General features: G+C 42.3%; 1 protein-coding gene across 1 annotated transcript in view; it reads left to right on the top strand.

Annotated features, from left to right (window-relative positions):
• LOC306699215 (protein kinase C-binding protein NELL1-like) overlaps positions 1-23,155 on the top strand; it is a gene marked incomplete at both ends in the record, with an annotated part of 218,421 nt that overhangs the window by 73,524 nt on the left and 121,742 nt on the right. Inside the window, 7 exon segments of the mRNA XM_079163758.1 lie at positions 2,000-2,072; positions 2,647-2,729; positions 9,676-9,810; positions 12,015-12,117; positions 13,886-13,959; positions 18,838-18,937; positions 21,517-21,645. Of these exon segments, the coding sequence (XP_079019884.1) occupies positions 2,000-2,072; positions 2,647-2,729; positions 9,676-9,810; positions 12,015-12,117; positions 13,886-13,959; positions 18,838-18,937; positions 21,517-21,645 (697 nt within the window).

Below are 23,155 nucleotides of genomic sequence, written 5' to 3'. Positions count from 1 at the left end.
TTTACTCCATTCATTTCAAATCCAATGTTTCTATCCTACAGAGACAAAACAATAGAAAATCTGTTGCTGTTGTAACTGTGCTGTACATGACCTGAAATGCATCTCTGCAATTGGACTGGACTTACCATGGGAGTGTAGACATTGTTCCTGAACACAACATATCTGCCATAGGCTTTGGCAAAGGCATGAAACAGGTGTGTGCACTCGCGTGTGTGTGTAGGAGCGATTTTATGTCTTCAGATCGAAATGACCCACTCATCACTGACAGTGATGTGTGAGGTGATGTGTGTGGACCACTGGGACAGGCATCTGTGATCTACACCCTCATTTTCATTGTGAGTGACACTGACAATCTCTTCTTCACCAGCCACTGCTCGCACAGCCTCTGTGTGTGTGTGTGTGTGTGTGTGTGTGTGTGTGTGTGTGTGTGTGTTAGTTCTCAATCTGTGCTCCAAGCCTCTTCGCCTCAAGGCTCCCTCTCCCTGTGCCTCTGTTTGAAATGGAGGCAGGTGTTGCTTGCATCCAGGCCAGCCAAATGCACTGTAAATGGATTTCGCGTACACATAGAGAGCAGAGCGAGAGACAAGCCGACGCCAACTGTGCTTGGGGTGGTGAATTTAAATGTCCTTGCAGCATGTTCTCAGTAGCCACTTTAAAGGAATGCTGAAATTATAGTACCGCCTGTGTGTGAGCACCCCGGTGTTTTAAAAGTTAGCTTTTCCATTAGAGAGGGTGCCTATTTTTCCAAGATTGTTCTCTGTGGTCATCGTGGAGAACTCCATTTAGCAGCCCTGCACCTATGGAGCCTGTCACTCAGAGTGATTGACAAAGAAGAGAGCTCTATCGGTGAAAGGCCATTGGCTTCACTGTGAAGTACATTTGCTTCAGTTCAGTTAGGAATGAAGACTGTATACACTGTACTGCATTAGGTTTCTTTTTTTAAAACATTTCCTGTGGTGGTTTTTCACCATTTATAAAATGTAAGCATTTTGAAACCTATCGTAAAATGAACTGCCGTTCTGGCAAAGAAAGGAGCCTTCGGGGCTGTTTTATTATCATTTGTTGTTCAACTTTTGCAGCTTTGGTGCGGATTCAATTTCTTTAAAGGATGTGTTTGTTGATAACATTTTACTGTGAATTGGAAATATCATAATGCTAACATGATATTCTAAGATCATAAACAGTATACCTGGTAAAGCTTGAGTTGGTAACTTTTATGAAAAAATAACTTTTTTTTATATTTGTCACTATATCCTGACTGTAGTACATGAAGTGCGCTCAGAGAAAAGCCACCAATCGGAGCCGAAGAGACTTAACACAGCTGTCAATCACTGCTCGTTATGCTCGTGAATTCCAATCAAACTGTCAAACTAGGCAGCGCTGGTCAAATATAGAAATTCTGTTACTTTATTGTTTCTCGTCTCAAATGTTTTCAGAAACACATCTTACTGTGCTGTTGCGTTGTAAAATGAGAGCATTTGTGGCCCAGCCGCCCCATTTTAAAGGTAAACAGTTCATTAAAATATGCTTTTGAAAACATTTGAGGCGACAAATAGGCAATAGAGTTAAAAAAAAAAAAATCTTGAATCATTTTTGATCAGCACTGCCTAGTTTGACAGTTTGATTGGAATTCCTGAGCAGTGATTGTCGGCTCCACTCTGCTTGGTTGTTGCATAATCTTGCAAATGCCATTAGGAACACTAAAAGGAGGCGGAGGAACCTGCTGTTTCCACAGATCATCCGTCTCATGCACTACCGTCAGGATATAGTGACAGTTTGAGCAAATATGATAAAAAAGCTATTTGCATAAAAGCTAACCAACTGCAGCTTTAAACAACTGTATGTTAGCATTACAGGGCTGCTAGCATAGCTGTAGACTCCACAGTCTTTTTCTGTTAAGTTTTTCTGCATCTAGATCCAAAGAGATATCCCATGATGTTGCCAATCCATGTGTAACTCTTCCTGTCTTTTCCCTTCACCCCTCCCTCTGTGTTGCCAGGGCGTTATCCAGGATGTGAAGCTGATTTTCGCCCCCAACGGCTACATTACACAGTGTCCTAACCTGAACCGCAGTGAGTATCATGATTGCCCAGCAGTACATAGTGTTCTGAATACGCAATGGGAGTAGAAAGAAAAAAAAGAACACTCCCCACTTCTGTGCGACGTTATAAAATTGGACCCCAATGAGCTACGTGTCAGCTGGTGGTGACCTACCCGCTGATCACAGACAAAGCGTCCCCTTCATTTTATCATCTCTCTCTATTCCAGCAATCTTTATTTTGCTGTAATTCAGATTCAGTGCAGCCTCCTCTCTCCCCGTCTCGTTTCACCATCTGTTTACTGTCAAACAGATTAAGATAGAAGGCCACCGCTGTCCCACTGTCTCTGTTACTAATCAATAAGGCGTGTAATCACACCTTGTCGCTTTATTATTGATACTAACACCAGCCACAAGCCTAAGACAAAGGGTAAACAGATGTGTGAGGGTTCCCTTTTGTTTGCTGCTGGTCGACATGCGCTGTGTCCAAATACATATAGTGAGGCTTTTTATTTTGTGCTTTGTTTGTCACCTATCTAAATGCTTCCCTCTTGCACTTCCTCTCCTTTTCTTCCCTGTTCTGGTGCTTTCCCTTTTCCTCCGTTGAGCCTGTCCGACCTGCAGCGATTTCCTGAGCCTGGTGCAAGGCATCATGGACCTTCAGGAGCTACTGGCCAAGATGACCCTGAAGGTAAGAACAAGGAACGACCTCCCACACAGAAAATGACCAGCACCACCAGACTCACTGGCCTGTACAATACTAGTGTAGTATCCGTTCGGATTGCATGCCCTTTCGGAGCGGTTTGATTGCTTTGCCCCCCGGAAGTGCTGCTTGCTTGGTTTTCATCATTGCGAGGTTGATGCCATGGAAGTAAAGAGGAGTTTGGTTGTATCATTAGCATATCCAGCATCCAGCAGTAAAAGTGAACTGCAGTCAACGAGCCGCGACCTCTAAAAGCCTGCTGCAACACGCTCGACTCAGTCTCCAGAGACCCGAAGCCCCGCCCACGCTGCTGTACAGAGTACTGGTCACTTGTCTGTTCAGAGTTTATTAATAGTGAACTTGTCGCCTGTCAAAACCAGCTTTGAAACTGCAAGTCCTTGTCTTACCGGCAATGCACCCACCATGTGTGAAGTAGATTGGACGGACGGTTCTCGAGATGTGAAGGATTCCTTGATGTATAGTTAGGTGATGCTGCTACAGTGCCAGAGATAGATTTGTTTGGACCTGCAGAATCCAGGAACAACATTTCTGAGACTTACAGTTCAAAGTTACAGGTCACGTAAAGTATGTTGTAATAGCGCCACCATCTGGCCAAATTGCGCCGACTTCCGTACTGAATGTCATTAGGTCCCCAGCGATACACCTGCCAAGTGTAGTACTTGATTTTTAGTAGGATGCTGATGAACTAGATTTGTTGGTGTCACAAATGTTTGCCAGGTTTACAGATAAAAAAGAACCGCTGAATATGTGAAATGTTGGCAACAATGTCAGTGTTAAATAAAAGTATCCTCTGAAAAGATCCACTATTACCTTTCCCAGTTGTAGCTGACAAGCAAATAAATATATAAATGAAAATGAATAAATAACTTCCTTCTCCACCACGGCGGGAGACGACTGAATCCTTTAATTTATTTGATGTCTTCATTGTAGTGCATTGTTCTTTTTCCTCAGTACCTCATTTATTTTCAACATGAGGGTGCCTAAAAAAGATAAAAATTATTGTTGGGAAAGAAAAACAAACAGCACCTTAATCTGTCTTTAAAAAAATATAATTATCCTGTCAGTTGTTATTCTGAGCGTGGATTGAAGTGGTTTTAAAAGACCCATAAAAAAACAGAAAAGATATTAATGTGCATGTAAGAGGGAACAGCAAACAAACAATTACATGGTCCCAGAAGTCCTCATATTATCTTTTGTCATGGTTTAGTTTTTTGCAGTTTTGAAATCGCCGGGGATTAAAGTGATGAAACACTGGAACAGTTTTCACTTTGGATATACATCTGCATCGTAACAGTAGAGAGAAATTAATTATAGCTCCTTGAGAATGACAGTAAAGAAGAGTAGAGCTTGTAAATAACTGCTGAGACAGCAACCTGCCTCACACTGTGATGTGTGTCTGATGCGCGTTCTTGCCCGCTCGCGTTGGGTCGTCATGTCACTTTCAGTGAGCAAAACCGCAACCTAACGTTTTTTTCCAAAGGCATACATTTTTTATCTAACGCAAGTTATTTTTTTGGACACGATCCAACTTTAGCTCGACACATTTTTGGATAAGCAACAGTGCGACCGAGGTGCCTACACTGTCTATAGTCACGCCCCTGAGCATGACTCGATAAAGCAAATTAAAAGTAGTAACCTACATTATTTGTGCAAAACTAACATGATCATGAACGTGCACTCAGAGCATGGGAGGCGGTCACGGAGCTCGTCGAAGCGTGCGCGGCTACGTCCTGCCTACGCCTATCTGAGTGGAATACCAAGTTCTTAGGGAGTCCCGTCCACTGGCTTGCCTTTCCTGGAGCTTTTGAACTCATTACTCAGCAGATTGAGTTTGCTCAGTTGGAATTGGACTAAAACTGAAAAGACCTTGAGTTTTTGCTGTTTGGGGGGAAATACCTAAACCTCAAGTTTGGGGATTTTTGTGCTTTCATGTTAGCTGGAGTAGGAACGGAAAGAAGGATTAAGGGAAGGTCGGGAGATTATACATTTTATGAGCTTATGTTTTTTTTTAAGTACAAACCGTACTTGAGTTTGAAGGTCATTCCCTGTTTGGTGTGTTAGTGTGACCGGTTCAGGATGCAGACATGATCCACACAATGATTAGAAGACAGAAGATATGATTTGCCAGTAGCTTTGAAACAGCATGTGCTACTTGGGTTGTGCTTTTGACATATTTTGTAAGGTCTTTCCTTTATATTATTTATATATGTCTATATTGTATTTTCAAGGTTTTTATTTAATATGAATTGCCTGTTCTTTAAATCCCATTTTAAGAGGTAATTAGCTGCTTGTATTTATTAATCTTAGTGGCTAGAAGGGCTTCTGAGCTACACTTATGTTCTCTATGATTATCTGCTCGTCTGTCTATCAGTGTGAGTATTATTGCGGCAGTATGCGTTTCATATGTTGTCTGCTGTGACGTGTCTTTATTAAACGTCTAATCTTGAACTTCTGATTACACGTCGTTGCTATTCTACATTTGATTACAGTATACGTGATGAAGGCATTTTATTTATTGAGATCTGCGTAAATATTGGTCAACCATTCAAAATGATGACCGTAATTTATTGTTACCAATTAGCTGTCTTCATTACTATCATATGCAATGATGGGGCAATAATTTAAATAACACAAATCGGGGAAAGTAAACAAGTCACCCTTACTGCAGCGGTGCCTCCCTACGACAAGCGAGCACTTGAATGCGAGCAGCTGGCCCAACGTTAGCCTAACATGAAGAAACCAGTAACGCCAACTAAGCCACTACTGCTGAGCTAACGTAAGTGGGCTAAGACGTTCGAAATCGCATACTAACATACTGCATACCACATTCTCAATCAGCATGCACTGCCTAAGGCCTACAAAATGAAAGTTTAAGTATGATTTTACCCAGCGTGCGAAATACCTGGTGGCAATCGGGAGTCCCCCCCCCTACCTGGTGCTCCAAAACGGAAAGGTGTCAGGAAATGGCGACTGCATCGCCACAACAGGAGGCTAACAGGTGGTGTGCTTTCGGCAGTGCAGCCACGGGGGACGTAACATCTGCATAACTGTGTGTGTGATTGACTGTGTGCATGAGTGAGCGCTATCCGGTGGGAGTGAATGGAGCAAGGACATTGTGGCGGGCGGGCGAGCCATAGAATAATTTTGGGTTTAAATAAGGGTGAAATGAAGAACATTACCCGACCGCTGTGTCAACGCATCCTCCTCCACATGAACACACCTCAACCTATTGCCACCTGACCTCATTGCATCCGCCCTGCTGCGGCTCGTATGAGCAGTCATCTCGAGCGTTAAATGGCTGTCTGCCTTTATGCGGTAGAGATTTGAGTTAATCAGTGTGGGGTGAATAATTGCTTAGTCCTGAGTGTATCATGTCAAGGCGAGGTGAGATGACAATAAGATCTGTGTGGATTAGCACGTCATCATGTGCATGTATTATACCTGTGTTTGTGTGAAGAAGCAAGTGTTTATGTCAAAAGACGTAGTCAAAATAACACAATACAGATACATCATTCTTTACCCTCTCTAAAGGGTTTCTGTCTCTCAAATTTCTGCCTGCAAAGCTAGAAGAATTAGTCCAAATAAACAAATAAAAGCAATATCTCAAAACTGTCTGCATGGATAGATGCAGCTCGAGATACATGTATATTATGGGTGAACTGAATAGCTATATACCATCACTGTCTATTGAAAATCATCGTCAGATTTCGTGAATTTTAATAAGCTTATTTATGCCAGAAATTCTGGGCCCTGTGAAAACAACTCTCTTGGGGCCCCAGACTTGTAAATTCCCATATCATGTTCCAGGCTCCCTGTTTATTCTTAAGCCATAAGCCATTTGCTTAGAATAGCTGTATAAATATACTGATGCATGAGTTGTTAAAGATTCTCCTCCATTGCTGCTGCACTGGATTCCCTAAGCCATGAAAGCGGTTTTGAGTCTATCCAGTGTTCTTAGTAATAACAGAGGATTTAGGGTCCCCGTGTCAGCTGTACAAATGTTTGTTATTATTGCAGAATAGCTGGTTTTATTTCCTGGCAAGTTGAACCCAAAGTAGGTCCCCGCACCATGCACTGAGAATAGCATACAGGAGGCACATTTCTGTGTTTACTGTGTTAACGTTTTTGATGCTTCAGGAAAAGTTAGTTTGGATAGTTTAAGGAGGCTTTGCTGTTTTTGACGGATTGACAGAATGAACCCAGTTATCAAAATAGATTGGATTTAGATTTCAATGTGGAATCCGGAAAAGAGCGAAAATACCATTTCCATCAAGAAAGAGTTTCCGTGCCGCTCTTTGCTGTTCTTTCAATGAAGAAATACTCTTCTGTTCTGATATAACTGATGCCATTGCAGCATCTACACCATCATCTCCTGACATTGCAAGAATCCAGCTGCTGGTAGATCTGCATCCTGACCGCTAGTTGCCTCCAAATCCTAGACACTGTCCCTTTAAGGGCTTAAGGCTTATCTTGGCAGCATATGTACATAGCTGCAATACAGTGTAGCTACCATTCTCTTTATCAAAAAGATTTGGTACATCAGTGTATTGTTGCAGTATCAGCGGGTGAAATCTACTCTATAAACTAACTATAAATTAAAACCTACACCATAGATTGTCATGCCTGGAGTGCTGTTAACCCCTTGTGCAAGGTTTAAATCCAGGTAAAGGCTGAAAAATGCCTAAAATGCCAAAGACCATTTCAATGTAATTTTGGCAATGTGTAGTGGGGTTTCAACCATGGGAAGTGGGTTGTTCATCATACATTTAATGATGTCACTGTTTCCTCATAGCATTTGCATCACAATATTTAGGCTGACTTATGAAGGCCCACTTGCTGTCTACCCATTCCCATCCTGATCGTCACTCGCCTTCAAACGTACCGCCAGGTTCTGGAGTGTCAGCGTGCGTTTGTTTCATTGTTACAGCTAAAAAAGCGACAGTCCATTAATGGCAGACATCCCACATATGAATTATGAACAACATCTAATGAACTGCTCCTTGGCCCAACATTGATCTGGTCTCAGGATTTAAACATGTGTGACATATCCTTCAGACATGCAGGCCAACAAAAAAGATTAAAAGGTGTGAATGCAGCTTTTTCCCCTTTGTCTTCAGCTTTTATTTTTGTATTTCGCTCATGTCTCTCTGGCTCATGTATCAACCATAGGAGATACATGCCTATTAGCCTCTTGACTACTTTGTGTGATATCACCATGCCATTTGATGCTCACGTTGTACAGGAACCGTATTCCTCTGCGGTGCCTCGAGGCAGCTTCTCAGCCTTTGAAACTGCATTTCAAACATTTTGTTTGGGGCTTTGACAGGACACATCTTTACCGCGCACACGGCTCTCCAGAAACCAGCTGAGACTCTTCCAGGTGAAGTTAAAAGCCGAAGTGACATCCGGGCAATTTTCTTTATTTTATTTTTTCTCCTTTACTGAGAAGCCTCTATCATTTTGTGGCGAGCCCTCTCCTTCTGACTCTGTGGCCTGGCCAGGTCTCGGAGGAGCAGAGTGGGCGGAGGCAGAGCGACAGAGCATTCTTGAGTATCTTGAGTGGACCTGCAATTTCTGAGTTGACCCGCGCTGCTCAGATCAATTGGACCTTTGAATTCCCCCACCTTTCCACCTTTCAAACAGGACTGTATACGTGTGGGTCAGACTGTACTTGTATTTTAAAGATGGATTAATTTATATATGTGAACTGCCGTTTGTGTGTAACCAGCCAGCTCCTACTCAAGGCCAAGAGGGAGCTTTGATGGATGCATTGGGCTGTCTGCACAGAGAAATAGGTGCTACATAAAGCACCTATAACAGGTGCTGCTGATTTTCAACATGAAAAGTGATATATGTATTATATATTTACTATAGATCTACATGTGGTTGCTTTGAATGATATTAAGAAAACAAACCACAATTCACATGGATCAGCAAGATGCACCAGTTTGAGTTTAAGACTTGGAGCAACAGGGCTTGTGAACTAATCCTCCTAGAAATTACATTCACCATGCAACGGAAAATGTATTTGGAGAGGACCACCTGCCTTACCGTTTTTTAATTAACCGAATAAGGAATCATTTTGTATTTGCTATGTCGCAAAATGTTCATTCTAGACATAATTTCAAAAACTTGACTGACATTTGTTTTTCCTGCAGTATAAGCTCGTGCAATACAATGTAAACTCAAAGTAACTAAATCATGACTCACGTTTTCATGCCTCTACGCCGGACACAGCAGAGGCATTATGTTTTCAGGTTGTTCGTCCGTCCAGTCCATTTTCATGAACTCGATGTCTCAGGATTGTCTTGACAAATTACTCCAAAAAAACTTGGGACTTTCGTCACTGGAATAAACGTTGGCTGTGAACATGATCCAGCCAGCAATTACGTGTCAAAACATACTTGGCAATAATTGGCATACTTGACAAATTCATAGTAAATTAACCGAATTTCTAAGAGACATGGTTGTTAAATCCTGATTTAAAGTTAATCCTGGTTTGTGCGTACTACACTCCGTGCCCCTCCCTGTAACACTGCCCCGTGACACTTTTGTCAGTCAAAGATGCATCACTTCTGTCGAGAGACAACCGTGGAGGGTGTTGGGCAATGAAATAAGCCGAAGAGGAAGGGGCAGATCAGTGTGTGCGAATAAAGGAGGAGTGAGGCAGGATCGTGGCTGTCAGTCCTGTCTGTCATTTCTCAGTAGATTATAGCCTGAGGTCTGCAGCGTGAGCTGAATGATGATCACTTATTATTCTGTGCCCTTCTAATGAGCACCTCCCAGCGGAGCAGCCCTCAGAGAAAACCGACCTGGGTACGCTTGGGGGCGGTTGGTGGTTTTAACCTAACCACGCACACTTACGACTTTTGTTTTTTTATTTTGTGACTTCTGATTCTGTGCTCGTCCTCAGTTGAACTACGCGGAGTCTCGGCTGACCCAATTGGAGGGCTGTCACTGCGAGAGGACCTGCAGCACCAACAGCGTGGTCTACCGGGATAAGGAGCTGTGGGTGGAGCCAGAGAACTGCAGGAACTGTGCATGTAAGGTGAGTGTCACCTTCATCCCCACAATCAAAGATTGAGGCACCTGCTTTCAACTATTGTACTGTGAAAATGTTCTCCCATCATAGTCAAGTCCCTTTTATTCATATAGCCAAATGTTACAAATCATAGATTTGCCTCAGGGGGGCTTTACGATCTGTACCACATGTGACACCCTCTGTCCTTAGACCCTTGATTCAGGAAAAACGAAAATTTAGTCAGGCTCAGGAAGAGCAACACAGGAATGGACACACGTGCAATACATATGTCATACATACAGTACTTAAATCTATTTTTAGATATGAATGTCCTTAAGTGGAAAACATCAACAAAATATCGTCAGCTGGCAGAAAATGATTCTGACCTGTTGACTGTAGAAATAGATGTCAGTATCTTGAGAGGAACAACTAAAGTCTAAGTTTATTTAAGCCCTTAACATTTAGATGTTGTATTCTGCCAGGGAGTCCTGGTCAAGAGCGGCAGCAAGTCAAAAAACAACAGGCAACCATACATTAAGGAATCAGGAGGTAAAATAATCAAGGCAAAATTATGGCACTTGTTGAGAGCAACACAATTGTTCAGTCAAAACAGATAAATATGTCTGGAGAGGGTAGAGCCTGTGTGGCGTTAAAAAAGAAGAGACAGATTTACCCAGCTCCATTCGGGTGATTGGGACCATGTGGAGAATTGTTCTAGGCTTCAAAATGATCTAGTGTGAAAATATGTCAGTAAACTGGATATTTCTTGCGGTAATTTAACCAGTAAAGATGTTGTAAAAAAAGTTATTAAATGGGGTAAACACAGTGAAGTCCATTTACTTCCCCTTAAGTAGCTTTAAGAATATTGCAATCATCTTATTCCTCAGTGTCTGAGGGTGGCTTATTCCTGTTTAAGTATTTCTTGGCATTCTTGCCTTTATAGTGACGGTAGAAAGATGACAGGAAATCAGGCGAAAGACAGAAGGGGAATAAAAGTTCCCTGGCCAGACGTGAACAACCAAAGTGCCCCAATAGTATCATCTTATGTATCAGCGTGTTTCTGCTTTTTATTGGAAGTCATATGATGTTTACACTGTGTGAAATATTCAAACTTAACACACTAAAAAAACAGGTTGAAATTATCTTTTTATTTTAATCTTTTTTGAAGAAAATAAGACTTTCAAGACTTAAAAATAGGCAGATATAAGAGGAAGACATATGCACTGTGTCATGTGAAAATCAAAAGAAATAATAGTGGTAGTCAAGGGAAAGCGGGTACACCAAAATGGCAAATGACGGGATTTATAACAAGATAACCGCTGGAACACTTTCAGCATCACAGATTGTTGATACATAACGGAGGATCTGAGGGTAGATTCATTTTCTTTCCTTTGGAAAGTCACTACAACTCTTATTTCCTCCACTCTCAACACAGCTTCCTTAACTTGTCTTCTCATCAGACCTCCCAGCCCCTGCCTCCTGCCCGCCCCCCTAAGAAGCGCCGCCCCCCCCACACACCTAATAAGCCTCCCTGTCTGCACTCATACATACTGCGGGAGCCAGACTTTGAAATGTGTTGAATCAGGCCATCCCGGGGCCCCGGGGAATTAGACTTGCTGCATCATTGCACATCAAGCACAGGGTGGAGTTTAGTCCGATTTCCTCCCGCGGACATGCCATTAACTGATAACCGCGGCGTCCTGGGGGAACCATTTTCGATGACTCATGAAATGAGGAGGCGCTCGCAGAGAGAGATATCAGCCTCAGAAAATGAAGGCAGTCCTTCAGGCCCCGAATAACTACCTGCTATCAGCAGGCCGCTCGCTTTCAGTACCCGCCATCCAGCGCTCGATGATGAATCTGTTAACTGATTGTTTGACATTATAATCACTTTTTTTCTTTATTTCTGAAGATGATAGCTTTCAGCTTCAGATTGCATTCTTGAAGGTGGGATTCTGAACAGTTTTGGGCTGGTTTGCATGGTTTGTACACCAAAAGCATTCCCCATTCAGGGTTGAGCTGTAATGTAAGCGGTGTTGGATTCGCGCATACATCACAGCTAGTGTGTGATATATGTTAAATCTTGCTGGAGGGTTTTTTTTTCTTCAAAAAATGTAAATTGAGAGATAAAAAGAAGTAGGCGACGTGTTGATTTTTTTTTGGCTGTGCTACAGGCAAAAGCCGAATGTTCACAGTGAACATTGGATTTTTGCTTCTGATGTTTCCTCCAGAATGGTGTGGTGGAGTGTCGCAGGATATTCTGTCCTCCAGCAAACTGCTCAGAGGACTCTCTGCCTGTACACGTTGATGGGACTTGCTGCAAGAAATGCCGACGTGAGTATCAGCAGCACACATTTAGATCAAGCTGGAAGCAGAAGAAATGTCCGCGACCATACCTGTGAAAATTCCATCTGCTCTCGAACAAAAATACCTTTCGCACCCCACAAATAGGTTCAAGTCAAATCAACTGCTACCAGTCATTCGTTTTCCTCCCAAGAAGTGGAAATAATAAAGATGGCAAAAAAATATTACTTTCATTTTGCTCAGTCTATACCATGGCTTCCACCACTATCCACAGATCTTCTCCTTTGGCTCACATTTTCTCTCTAAAACCAACATAAAGCTAAGAATGATGTCATCTCTCCACAGCTGCTTTCTTGAAAATCAATCATTCTCTACAATCATTTTTGTTTTATCAATGTATTTCCATAATGTCTGACGCTTGAAATAACAATCAGAGCCTGTTAGTGGCAAAAACAAGCACTTTCAGAGGACGTAAATGATGGCGCCAGCTTGCCTCGATGTTATTACATTGCAGACCGTCTACAGCGCTCTTACTCAGTTCTGGACTAATTTCAGAAATCGTTGTCAGTTAGACAAGAAAACGTGGGCAAATAGGGTCCAGGTTAAAAAAATACTGAAGTTACCCTTTGAGGACTGTCGATATCTTTTGGATGGTGAAGTAATAGAAGCAACATAGCCGGAGGGGATGCTGCATGGCTTCCAGTCAATGGAAGGACATTGATACAAGGTAATGACAAATAAATGTTTGACAAAAGCGTGAATCATTGACTATTGACCAAACCCTTCCTCAAACGGCGTTATTCGATCATAGCTAGCAATGGTAGCAATAGGCACGGCAAGTCTGTCAAGCTTTGATTTTCTCCACATGTTCCTTTTTGGAAGAGCCAACGTCATCTCTTGGACGTTTTGCAGCAGCGTACCAGTGTCACACTTCCTGTTCTTTGCTAGCTATTTATCCAACCACAAAACATAAACATAGGTTGTTTGCAGTTGAACAAATCACCAATGCTGTTGTTTTTCACAGTCCTACATGCAAACTCAGCTTGTTTGCTTTACATCCTTTTGAAGGTACCACTACAACCAGACCCACTGTAGATACAAACAAGAGGGCTTTTGACTGTGGCTGATGCTCTGCTGGCACAGTGGAACCAGAATAAACTATCTGCAAGAGCAGAGATCACAGTGGTTTTCATGGAAGCTGAAATGGAAGCTCTATTTCTAGTATAAAGCACACAAGGGTCTGGTAGCGGCTCACAGACCCACAGACAACTGTGTCTCTCTCGCTATACGGCAAAAACACTGAATCCCTTAAGGATAGTTCATCTTTGAATAATTCCAGCCCTCCTCTGCCTCCCTCCACTCGCTCCTTCTTCCTCCTCTTCCTCCCCTGTGAACATCAGAGTTTTGGCACAGACGGACGACGGCGCAACGGTCCAGAGCTGCGACTCAGCGCTCCGCGGTCCTGCACCCTGGAGAGGAGAAAAGCAGGACTTCGTATCATGTGCTTCATTTTCTATTTCTGCCTCATCGCCGGAGGAATATGCAGAAGGCTCTCCTCTGTTGTATTCTTAATGCGCCTTTACATTTCCTCTCCGCTTACGCACACAAGCCATGAACAACTTATGCAGAACTTCAGGCGGGGAACTTTGTCTTCTTTTTCCCAGAAGCATTCATTTTTTCTATTTTTGAGAGTACCACAGGAGCTGATGTCTGAGTAATTATTCTTTTCCTGGTATATCGTAGTTACTGTACTTACCTGTGTTACTGAAGCAGTTATGTTCTTTTTTTGTGCCCGCAGCGAAATGCACCTACAGGGGCCAGACCTTTTCTGAAGGCCAGCGCTTTTTATCCAGGAGCTGCAGGGAATGCAAGGTAACGTTTAACATCACAGGCAACAATTCTTTCACCAGCATTTGGCCTCTGCAATCAAATATATCATGCAGCACTTCTCTTTTATTGTAAATGTGTAATGATTATGCGTGGCGGACCACTCGGTGTGTTATTCAATTAGCCAGGGGGCCATATTAGTTTTTCCTCCGTCCCCCCAATCTGTTCAATCTACCTTTTTTTCCCCTGTCTCTCTAATGGCGAGATAGCCAGGTAATTAGAAAGAATATGAAACACAGCAACACAAAGGCCTGATTTGAATAGAAGCTTCATCACCGTGTGTATTATAATTAGAGTCATTATTCCAGTTCACCGTTGAACAGAGGTGAGCTTTCTTCACTGAGGAACTATTTATCTTTAAAGATTCTTTTTAAGGGGAAAATTCATGTTTTTTAGATGTAATTGCTCACAAAGAGTCGCACAGTGAATTCCTGAACTTATTATTAGCCCTCGGGCAATTCAAAACATCATTATTTTGAGCAATTACAGCCAACCTTTACTCCTAGATTTGAACCCTGCTTAGTGACCAATTTCTGGACACTTTTAGGAAGGGGCCTGGAAAGTTCTATTCTGAGGCTTCCAGGTGTCTCTTTTGTCAGAGCTTTGATCCATGAATCTCAGCTGTATGTTTCAGCATGTGAATATGTTGTTTCTTCATGTCACACAATGTAACGCTCCTCTCGCTGTCACGGTGGGGGGAAGTGTAAAAAGCGTTCATGAATATATGCATTGACAGAGAGGAATAAGTCAATTTTGATTATATAGCTCATACAACAAATCCTCAAGGGGCTCTATCATATGTAGAACATACGACGCCCTCTATGCTGTGCCATGTTCGGATAAGTGACACTCGGCAGCTCAAAAACAGATATGGACAACCATTTTGAATATGATCATGTGTTTATTAAGTAAAATTGTTAAGCAAAAATACCAAAAAAGTTCTTCTCAAATGTGATGATTTGCTTCTTATGCCTCTGTGCCGGTGACAGCATTATGTTATCGGGTTGTTCGTCCGTACTTCGTTCCATTCTTGAAAACGCGATATCTCATGAACGCTTGGAGGGATTTTTTTTTTCAAATTTGGCACGAACATCTACTTGGACTCAAGGATGAACTGATTAGAATGTTGGTGGTCAAACGTCACTGTGACCCCCTAACCAAGTTTTTAGTCATAAACTCAGAGACTTCAGATGCTAATTATGAAAATCATGACATGTCACACAAATGTCTGATAGGATGAAATAATGAAGTTATGACATTTTGGACGGACATGGATGTAAACTGCATTTTGACTGGTTGCCGGAGGTGTACAACTGTGAGGAGGTCATTGTAGTATGTTTTACATCATTATAAATAGAATTACGTAAGTTATTTTTTTCAGATAAAATAAGCTATTTGCATAAATAATCTTGGGTTGTGATGGGCATTCTTAAGTATTATTTGTATTCACTTCTTGGGGGCTGGACAGGTAGAAAAATATAAAAGAAATGTTGGTCAAAAAACAGCAGAAATAGCCTTGATGAGAGTGTGAGAGTGGACTGTGCAGGCTTTCAAACCAAAACAATGAGTTGGTTGCTCTCACTCATAAAAGGCTCAGAGTGCAAGGCTGTACAATTAAAAGATGACACTGGGAAACAGCTAACACGGTTCCTAGAATAGGATGTGAATTGAAGGAGGATTTGAGTCGATGTTTTCGACCTTGAGAGGTCTGGTCCGACAGAGCAGCCAGACTGCTACTGTTGCTGTGTGCCTGCTATTTGTTTTAAAGGCACCAGGGGAAGATGACACAGTGTTCGCTCGCCCTTTGTTTCCCCATCTTTAGTGGTGCCTATCTGCACCTCCCCTGCTATCTGTATTCATGCCCTCCTTGTGAATGTACAGCCTTTACATCCCACCCTCTCTGTTGTCATGGCAGCATCATTCAGTCAGGGATATCTCAGAATACTCTGTTATTTTAACATCTGGAAGCATCTTTTACACTTCCCGTTGTTGTTTAAGACTTTTCAAAGGCAGTGTCATCCTCATCTTTTTGTTACATTCAAATTATACGGTTCAAACTGGCATGATGTAGCTCTCCCCGCAGGGCAGAGAGCTGAACATATTTAATAAAACATGACAAGAATAAACAAGGTTACATTTGGCTTGATTTGCAGGGTTGTAAAACATTATGGTTTGATACTTAACAATTATAACAGGGACAGGCCATTATGTGACTTGCATTAGACACAAAGGTCAGTGTTTCCTACATTGAATTTGATGTCAGTCTTTAAAAAGAGAGGTCTTGGTTCAAAAATATTATGTTTATATGCTTAAATTATTGATATGAATGAAGGTTGTACTGGTAGAATGTGACTCTTATTTTTTTTTTTATTGTTTGACAGCGGACAATGAAAAGTAATTGCGCCACAGTAAGCTAGACGCTAGTTTGCTGTTGTCCCTGAGCAGCTAGACAAAAAACATTACAACAAATACACTTCATAAAACAAGGGCAATACATAAAAGTCTATCAGTGTGAGATGATAAATAGAATCAGTACAATAAATACAAGGCAATCATTGGTGGAGACCCTTTCATACCGACTTGAGCCAAAGCTTGAGGCTGCTTTTAAACACTGCACAGCTTCCTGAGTCTCTAATGTTTGTGAGTATGGAAATCCTGAACAAGTTATAGTCACAGGGCCTTCTGACACTGCTAAACAGCCTTATCCTGCATTGGAAAAGTACGCAGTTAAAAATAACCTAATAAGAGCTAATAGAACAATGGCCAAGATTCAAGGAGAAGAAAAAACTGACTTTACCAACAAAAAAAAAGAAGCCTAAGTATGTAGCATTGTTGAAAAATAGAAAATACATAATACAGACAGAGAATTGTATTGAAAAACTCATCTCTAATGCAATATAGAATTTATCGTACCTTCTACAAAAAAAATCCTGCAGTTATTGAGTTCACTATTTCGGTTAATTGTACAGTTTATCAGTTGTTCTGTGCTATTGTTGTTATGCATTGAATATAATATGATCAATCCATGAAATATATTCACTCAGGGGTCGTCAGTTGACCCAATGATAGAAAAGGTGTCCCTTAAAAGGTCGGGAACCTCTGGTTTATATAGTGACACAGGCTTGAGTGTAGTAAATGGTAAATGGACTTTTTTAGCTTTTCTAGTCCCTCGACCACTCAACAGCGCTTTTACACGAATTGTCATTCACCCATTCATACACTGATGGCAGGGGCTACAATGCAAGGTGCCACTTGCCCATCAGAACTATCTGACAATCACACACATTCACACACCAACGGGAGCAATTTCGGGACAACTCCCAAGGACAACACATCGACATGGACTAGCTTCAATCAGAACCGTCAATCTTCTGATTGAAGGACGACCCGCTCTACCACTGAGCCACAGTGGCACAAGGGCAGGTAGCCTCACCTTTGTGTGACCAGGTTGTTATGCAATGAGACGGACAGAGACAACTGGTCATTCAGATTAAGCTCAACATCGCTGGTGACCCTGCTGACATGTTTTTGAAACTACAAATCACCTGTCAGTCCGTTGTAGTTGTTGTGACAACAGTTCCCTGGAGACCCCAAGAATAGACGACCTGTGATCTTTCTTAAAACATTATTAGTTATGTAATCAATGCCGTCTGAAGACAACAAAACCGGTTGTTATTTTAGGAAAGGAACACGAAGATAGACAGAACACATGAGGATATCTGCGTCTGCTGCTCTGCTGCCTCCTTCAAAATGCCTCACAGAGTGCCTCTACGCCCTGTGTGATGCTTTAAATGATCACCCATGAAAAAGATTGTATCTATTAAAACGGCATTGGGTGTTTTTGACCCCAATACATTGGTATTTCAAATTATGATTAAAAAAGATTTAAGCAGAAAACAATGATATGAAGTCATTAGGCAAGAATGTAATTAAAAATTCATGAAAATGTGGTATTATAGAATAAGGCGTGGATGCTCAGGATGAGGGTTAATTAGCAACAGCTGATATGACATGCTGCCACTTCATTTTAAGAGAAGATGAGGATTAAGCTGAATGCGTTATAGTCTGATCTGTGCCAACGATAATTAAAATCACATATTGTTCGTGCAATGGGTGAAAGGTGCATGGAACTATATGAACATGAATGTACATGACAGCAAGTTCACACCTTCTCACACCAAGTTAGTCTTTTCATCTGCCGCCTGTTATTGGATTTCCATACTTCTATCAACAACCGATATTACCGTTCCAAAAATAAAGACTGATGTGAGTGATGGCTGGCAGGCAGGTGAAACTAATTGGAAAAATCAACCCAGTCGCCAGAATACAAAAAGTTGTCATTGTACGTTTCTGCAAACCAATGATGTCAATGTTTTTGTAACGAAAGTATGTTTTAAAACATATAAAAACGTTTCATATGAGTCGCACAATGCCTCGTGGTTGAAGTTGCGAAACGATTGGTTAGGCTTAGGCAACAAAACTACTTGATTAAGGTTATAAAACCCCTCAGTTTCTTAACTTCACTTAACAAGCATAACAACATTATGTAGGAGGCTTAAAGGCAATGTTACTTAACAAGCATAAAGTCAATGTTGATTCCATGGGATGTGAACAGCGGACCCCTGGGTGAAACATCTGTATTTTTTTAAACAAGCATACCACAACAAAAAGGTGAAATAAGTGGGCTTTCGATGGGAAGCTTCCTAGTTTGAGCCCTGGACCTGGAACGAATCAGACTGTGTGTCATTTATTTCCTCATATGGTGTATTTGTTCTGGTGAAGATCTTGTTTAATGCACAGACCTTCACACATTTGACCCAAGCGTCTAAATTGTAATGTTTTGCCTCCGTCCTGTCCTTCCAGAATGGCCTGATGGTGAAAGTCACAGAAACTTGTCCAGAGCTCAACTGCACCGTCGCTGAACAGATCCTACCAGATGGCAGGTGCTGCAACGTTTGCAGAGGTACGTCTTCCTTCTTTCTTTGGACGCACCAATCCCCCGCCGCTGCAAATAGCAAACATAACCAGTCTGCTGGTTGCTGATTCCGGCTGGCGCTGCTGCAATAGTTCTGTTTCTCTCCCTTTCCACCGGGTATGAGGGCTTCTGGGTCGGTATACCTATCAGAGCAGATTGGTCTGTCTGCTATAGAGCACCTGCTATGCCAATTTGCCTGAACCCCACTGCTTTGGCAGGGAGCTACTACAGGGTAAATAGCCACGGGTAATTCAGTAAAAGCATTGAATAAACAAACTGTAGGAGGCTGTCGGCTATAGAGCCCACAATGAAAGAAACCCGGGGCAGGTTCTGAACGAAGGAAATTGGGCTCTCATTCCGGTAAGATAAGCAGCGTGCCTCAGACTCTCTGTATCTGGAGGAGAAGAAGATGAATAGAGTGTAAAAGAGAAGGAAAGGGAAGGAGAGGAGAGGTTAAATCAAGGAGAGGGAAGGAGATATAAAGTATCATACCAGCTATGTTGTAAAGGAAGGAGAGGAGAGGGAAGGTAAAGAGTATAAAGAACATGAGAGGAGAGGAAGATGATAACAAAGTTAAAGAGAGGATGGGACTAAGACTGTACATGTTGAGAGAAGAGGGAAGGAAATTAGAAAGACGAGGAGAAAGGGCAGGAGAGGACAGGTAGAGAGAGAAGAGTGGAGCAAGATAAGAATAGAGAAAGAATAAGAGTGAGAGAGAAGAGAAGAAAGGTATGAAGTATAGAGGAAAGGACTGCAGAGAGAGGACAGAAGTGTAGGCCAGAGGACAGTTTATATAGTAAGAGCTAACTATTAAGGATTGATAGTCACAGTATCTCTTTACAGCCCTCTCTAAGACACACAAACACACACACACACATCCACGATTGCTAAAACTCAGAGCGGGTCATTATTTCCTAATCATCTCCAGACCTCTCCTGTGCTTTGCCGCCACTCTGATATTTACTAGTGCGTCGCTGTTAAATCCTCTTCTAAATTGGTAAATACACAATTGCCACATCGTGTTTATGCCCCTCTGTTTTACTGAAATAGAAAAAGATTTGACAGACATTTTCAGTTCTGCCCGTCTGCCCCCTGTTACGGCCAATATACGGAATATCACTCTGCAGCTGCAACATTCTGGGAAGTTTTTTCAAAGGCTGCTGCTGCATGGTGCGCACGCAGCAGCATGGCAGCCCCAGGGCTGGCTGTTTAGTTTAGGAAGCGCTTGATTCGATATGGAGCGGAGCATTTTAAACGTCAAGATCGCAGTAGATTCAATCGTGGGAATCGCGATCACGATAAATATTTGATTAATTGCGCAGCCCTAACACGGATTGGGCCTTTTACATGTTTACACAATTGGGCGGGGTGCTGCTGTAGATGGTGGGGGAAGCAGAATGCAAACGCAGCTCTGTCCTCAGTAATGGCTCCCCAGGCTCCCTACCTCTCAGGGCTTTTATGTGCTGCCAGTGTGTCTTTCATTACAGGACATGATGGGCTACATCAGCTCATACTTACTGAGCAGCAGCCAATCACCTCTCTGTCTATCCGTCTGCCTGCTTCCTTATCTTGCAGACTGATTATCAGAACACCCGTCTATCTGCCATGTCACATTTCTGCACACGTGCAGGATCTCAGTCTGTTTGACAAAAGATGCAGGCAGACAGAAGTGTTTAACACGGGGTTAAAGTTCCAATCCCCCACCGCAGCTGATCAGGGTTTTAATCCCTGTAGCAGTACCATGTGTTCCGATAGATAATAATGTTAACAGGTGGGAAGCCAGTGAGGGATTCTGATCTTGTCACTGCACTGTCTCCTGCACTGTTGACTTACAAAAAAACACACTTACCCCACTGTAACCTTGAAACGTGGCTTTGAAAAGCACAGTGTGTGGCTTGCTTTATTTCGGAGGATTGGCAGCTGTGTTTGTTTCGGATTCGAAATGGTGCTCAGAGTCATTGCAAGAAAGTGTCAGAACCAAGTGGAAATGTCCACAGAAACCTCTCAAACCACTGCTGCAACTGTTCAATAATACGCTCTCCACAAGAGAGCTAATTAGTTCCCTGTCACACTCTGCAATCCCAGCCTGAAGTAGCCCGTTAAGCATTTTATTAGTCAAGAGATAATTGTTATATAACATTTTGCAGTGTACTCTTATTTTGTCTGTGAATTTAGTCCTCATTGGATAGGTGGCAAAGCGTCAGCGTCGTGTTGTGTTTGTTAACGCTGTCCTTTCACCCGTTCTGTGCTGAAATGCGTGAGCTGAACTCTTCCACTAAGTCAGTCAGTGTCACAATCATTTTTTTCACATTTGGTTATTTTGCTGCTTGAGCAGCGCACCAGTGACTGTTCCACTCAAAGTGTGTCTACATGCTGTCATGAGAGCCAATCCTTTTTATTATTGCACCAAAAATGTACTGCAGTCATAAACTTCATACATGGGGCTCCTTGTCATTCACATTATTTGTGCCCGACAGGAACAAGGTTGCTCGTTGGTGCATTTGTCTGCTTTTACCTCTGTGCACAGTCCAAAGTAAATGGAGGCTTCCTTTGTCCCTCTCTTTCAGGTTATGACTTCTGCGCAGAGGGACTCATTTGTGGCGAAAACTCTGAGTGTAAAAACCGGAATACTAAAGCGGAGTGTGAATGCAAGGGCGGCTATGCCTCCATCCACGGGGACTCTACTTACTGTGAAGGTAGGACTGTCCTTTTTCCCAGCTCAAGCTGAGCCGGAGCTCATGTGACCGAGTCGTGATATCCAATAACTCAGGATGTGTAAAACAGTATGGCTGGCAGTAGGGATGCAAAATTGCTCCCGTAGCTGTGCCTACGGTGTATGAATGTGATAGAATCTGAATTGTAAGTCGCTTTGGATAAAAGCGTCTGCTAAATGACTGCAATGTAAATGTAATGTAATGGATGGGTAACGTGCTAGTACTCTTATTGATTCTGCTTATCGGTTTAGATCCTTATTGATACTCGTGTCAGTTCTATTTGATTATTTTGTGAGCAAAAAGACTTGCTTTACTATTCTTTCTTGAGCAGCAATACAAGAAGTTTCAAAATCTATAAAATACATTCACAGCTAAACAGTTAGCTAAGTGATTAGCTTTCATTGATTAGCCTATTGTTATGATCAAACTCTGTATGGCATCGCTAACGTTACCTGCAGGGGACGAGGGTGGAGGTCTGCTCAACAATCAGTCAAAAACTGAATTTCTGCAGATTTCCGTTCTGCTTGTTGGCCAAATCTTTTGATAAATGTAGCCACACTTCAGATCTTTTTGTTCTCTCTGCCATGATGTGTGTCTCACGCTGTACTGAGCCAGAGTCGGTGTGTGTGTGTGTGTGTGTGTGTGTGTGTGTGTGTGTGTGTGTGTGTGTGTGTGTGTGTGTGTGTGTGTGTGTCAGAGTAAAGCATCCCTAGCTGGCAGTGTGTCAGCTTTTAATGCATCGTTGTCTTTCAGGAGCACGTTTATGCTGGCTGTGGGCCACAGACTGAGATTTCTAATGACCTGACATTAGACACACAATGAGTGTGTGACATGATGGTGACTGGCAAAGGAGAGCAAGGATTGGTCTGAGAGAGCGCTGTGGTCAAGCGACCTGAACCTTTAAAATGGCACCAGAAATGTGACAAAGCACAGGGATTTGGGAATTTTGAGAAAAGAGCAAGATTTGTGGAACAAAGATGGTCTTGATATGTGAGCAATGCTTGAGGTTGTGAAGGGCAGAGACTCATTGATCGACACTTGAGAGCTCTGAAAGCCTCAAAAGCAACACTTTGGAAGGTCTCTGGAAAGATCTATAAAAATGATTTGTCCATTGCAATTGTCACTAACAGTGTCTTTTAAAAGCGTACTCACTGTCCATTAGTAGCCTATTCATTACTTAAACTGCAAAACATTTTTTGAAAAAATACAAAGACAGACAGGCGCTGTTGCAAATGGTCTGCAACGCAGGTGTTGTGTAGTTTAGAAAACGTGAGCTTACCCTGTACGACCTGAAAAGCAGCGAGTTATTTCATGCTTAGATGGAATACATGTATTGAATACGAATGTCAGGGTGGATTCTGTTATTATTAACGATTACATCGGCTTTCATCCATGAAATCTTGTCGGCCTATACTGCACATTGAGTCTGTAAGAGTTCAGCGTGACTCAGCAGCACCAGGTAGGAGGTACCGCTCCTATTGCCACCAGGTAT

The sequence above is a fragment of the Pholis gunnellus genome (genome assembly GCF_910591455.1).
Source record: "Pholis gunnellus genome assembly, chromosome: 1".
Classification (NCBI taxonomy): Eukaryota; Metazoa; Chordata; class Actinopteri; order Perciformes; family Pholidae; genus Pholis; species Pholis gunnellus.
This window is presented reverse-complemented; position numbering and strand designations above follow the sequence as displayed.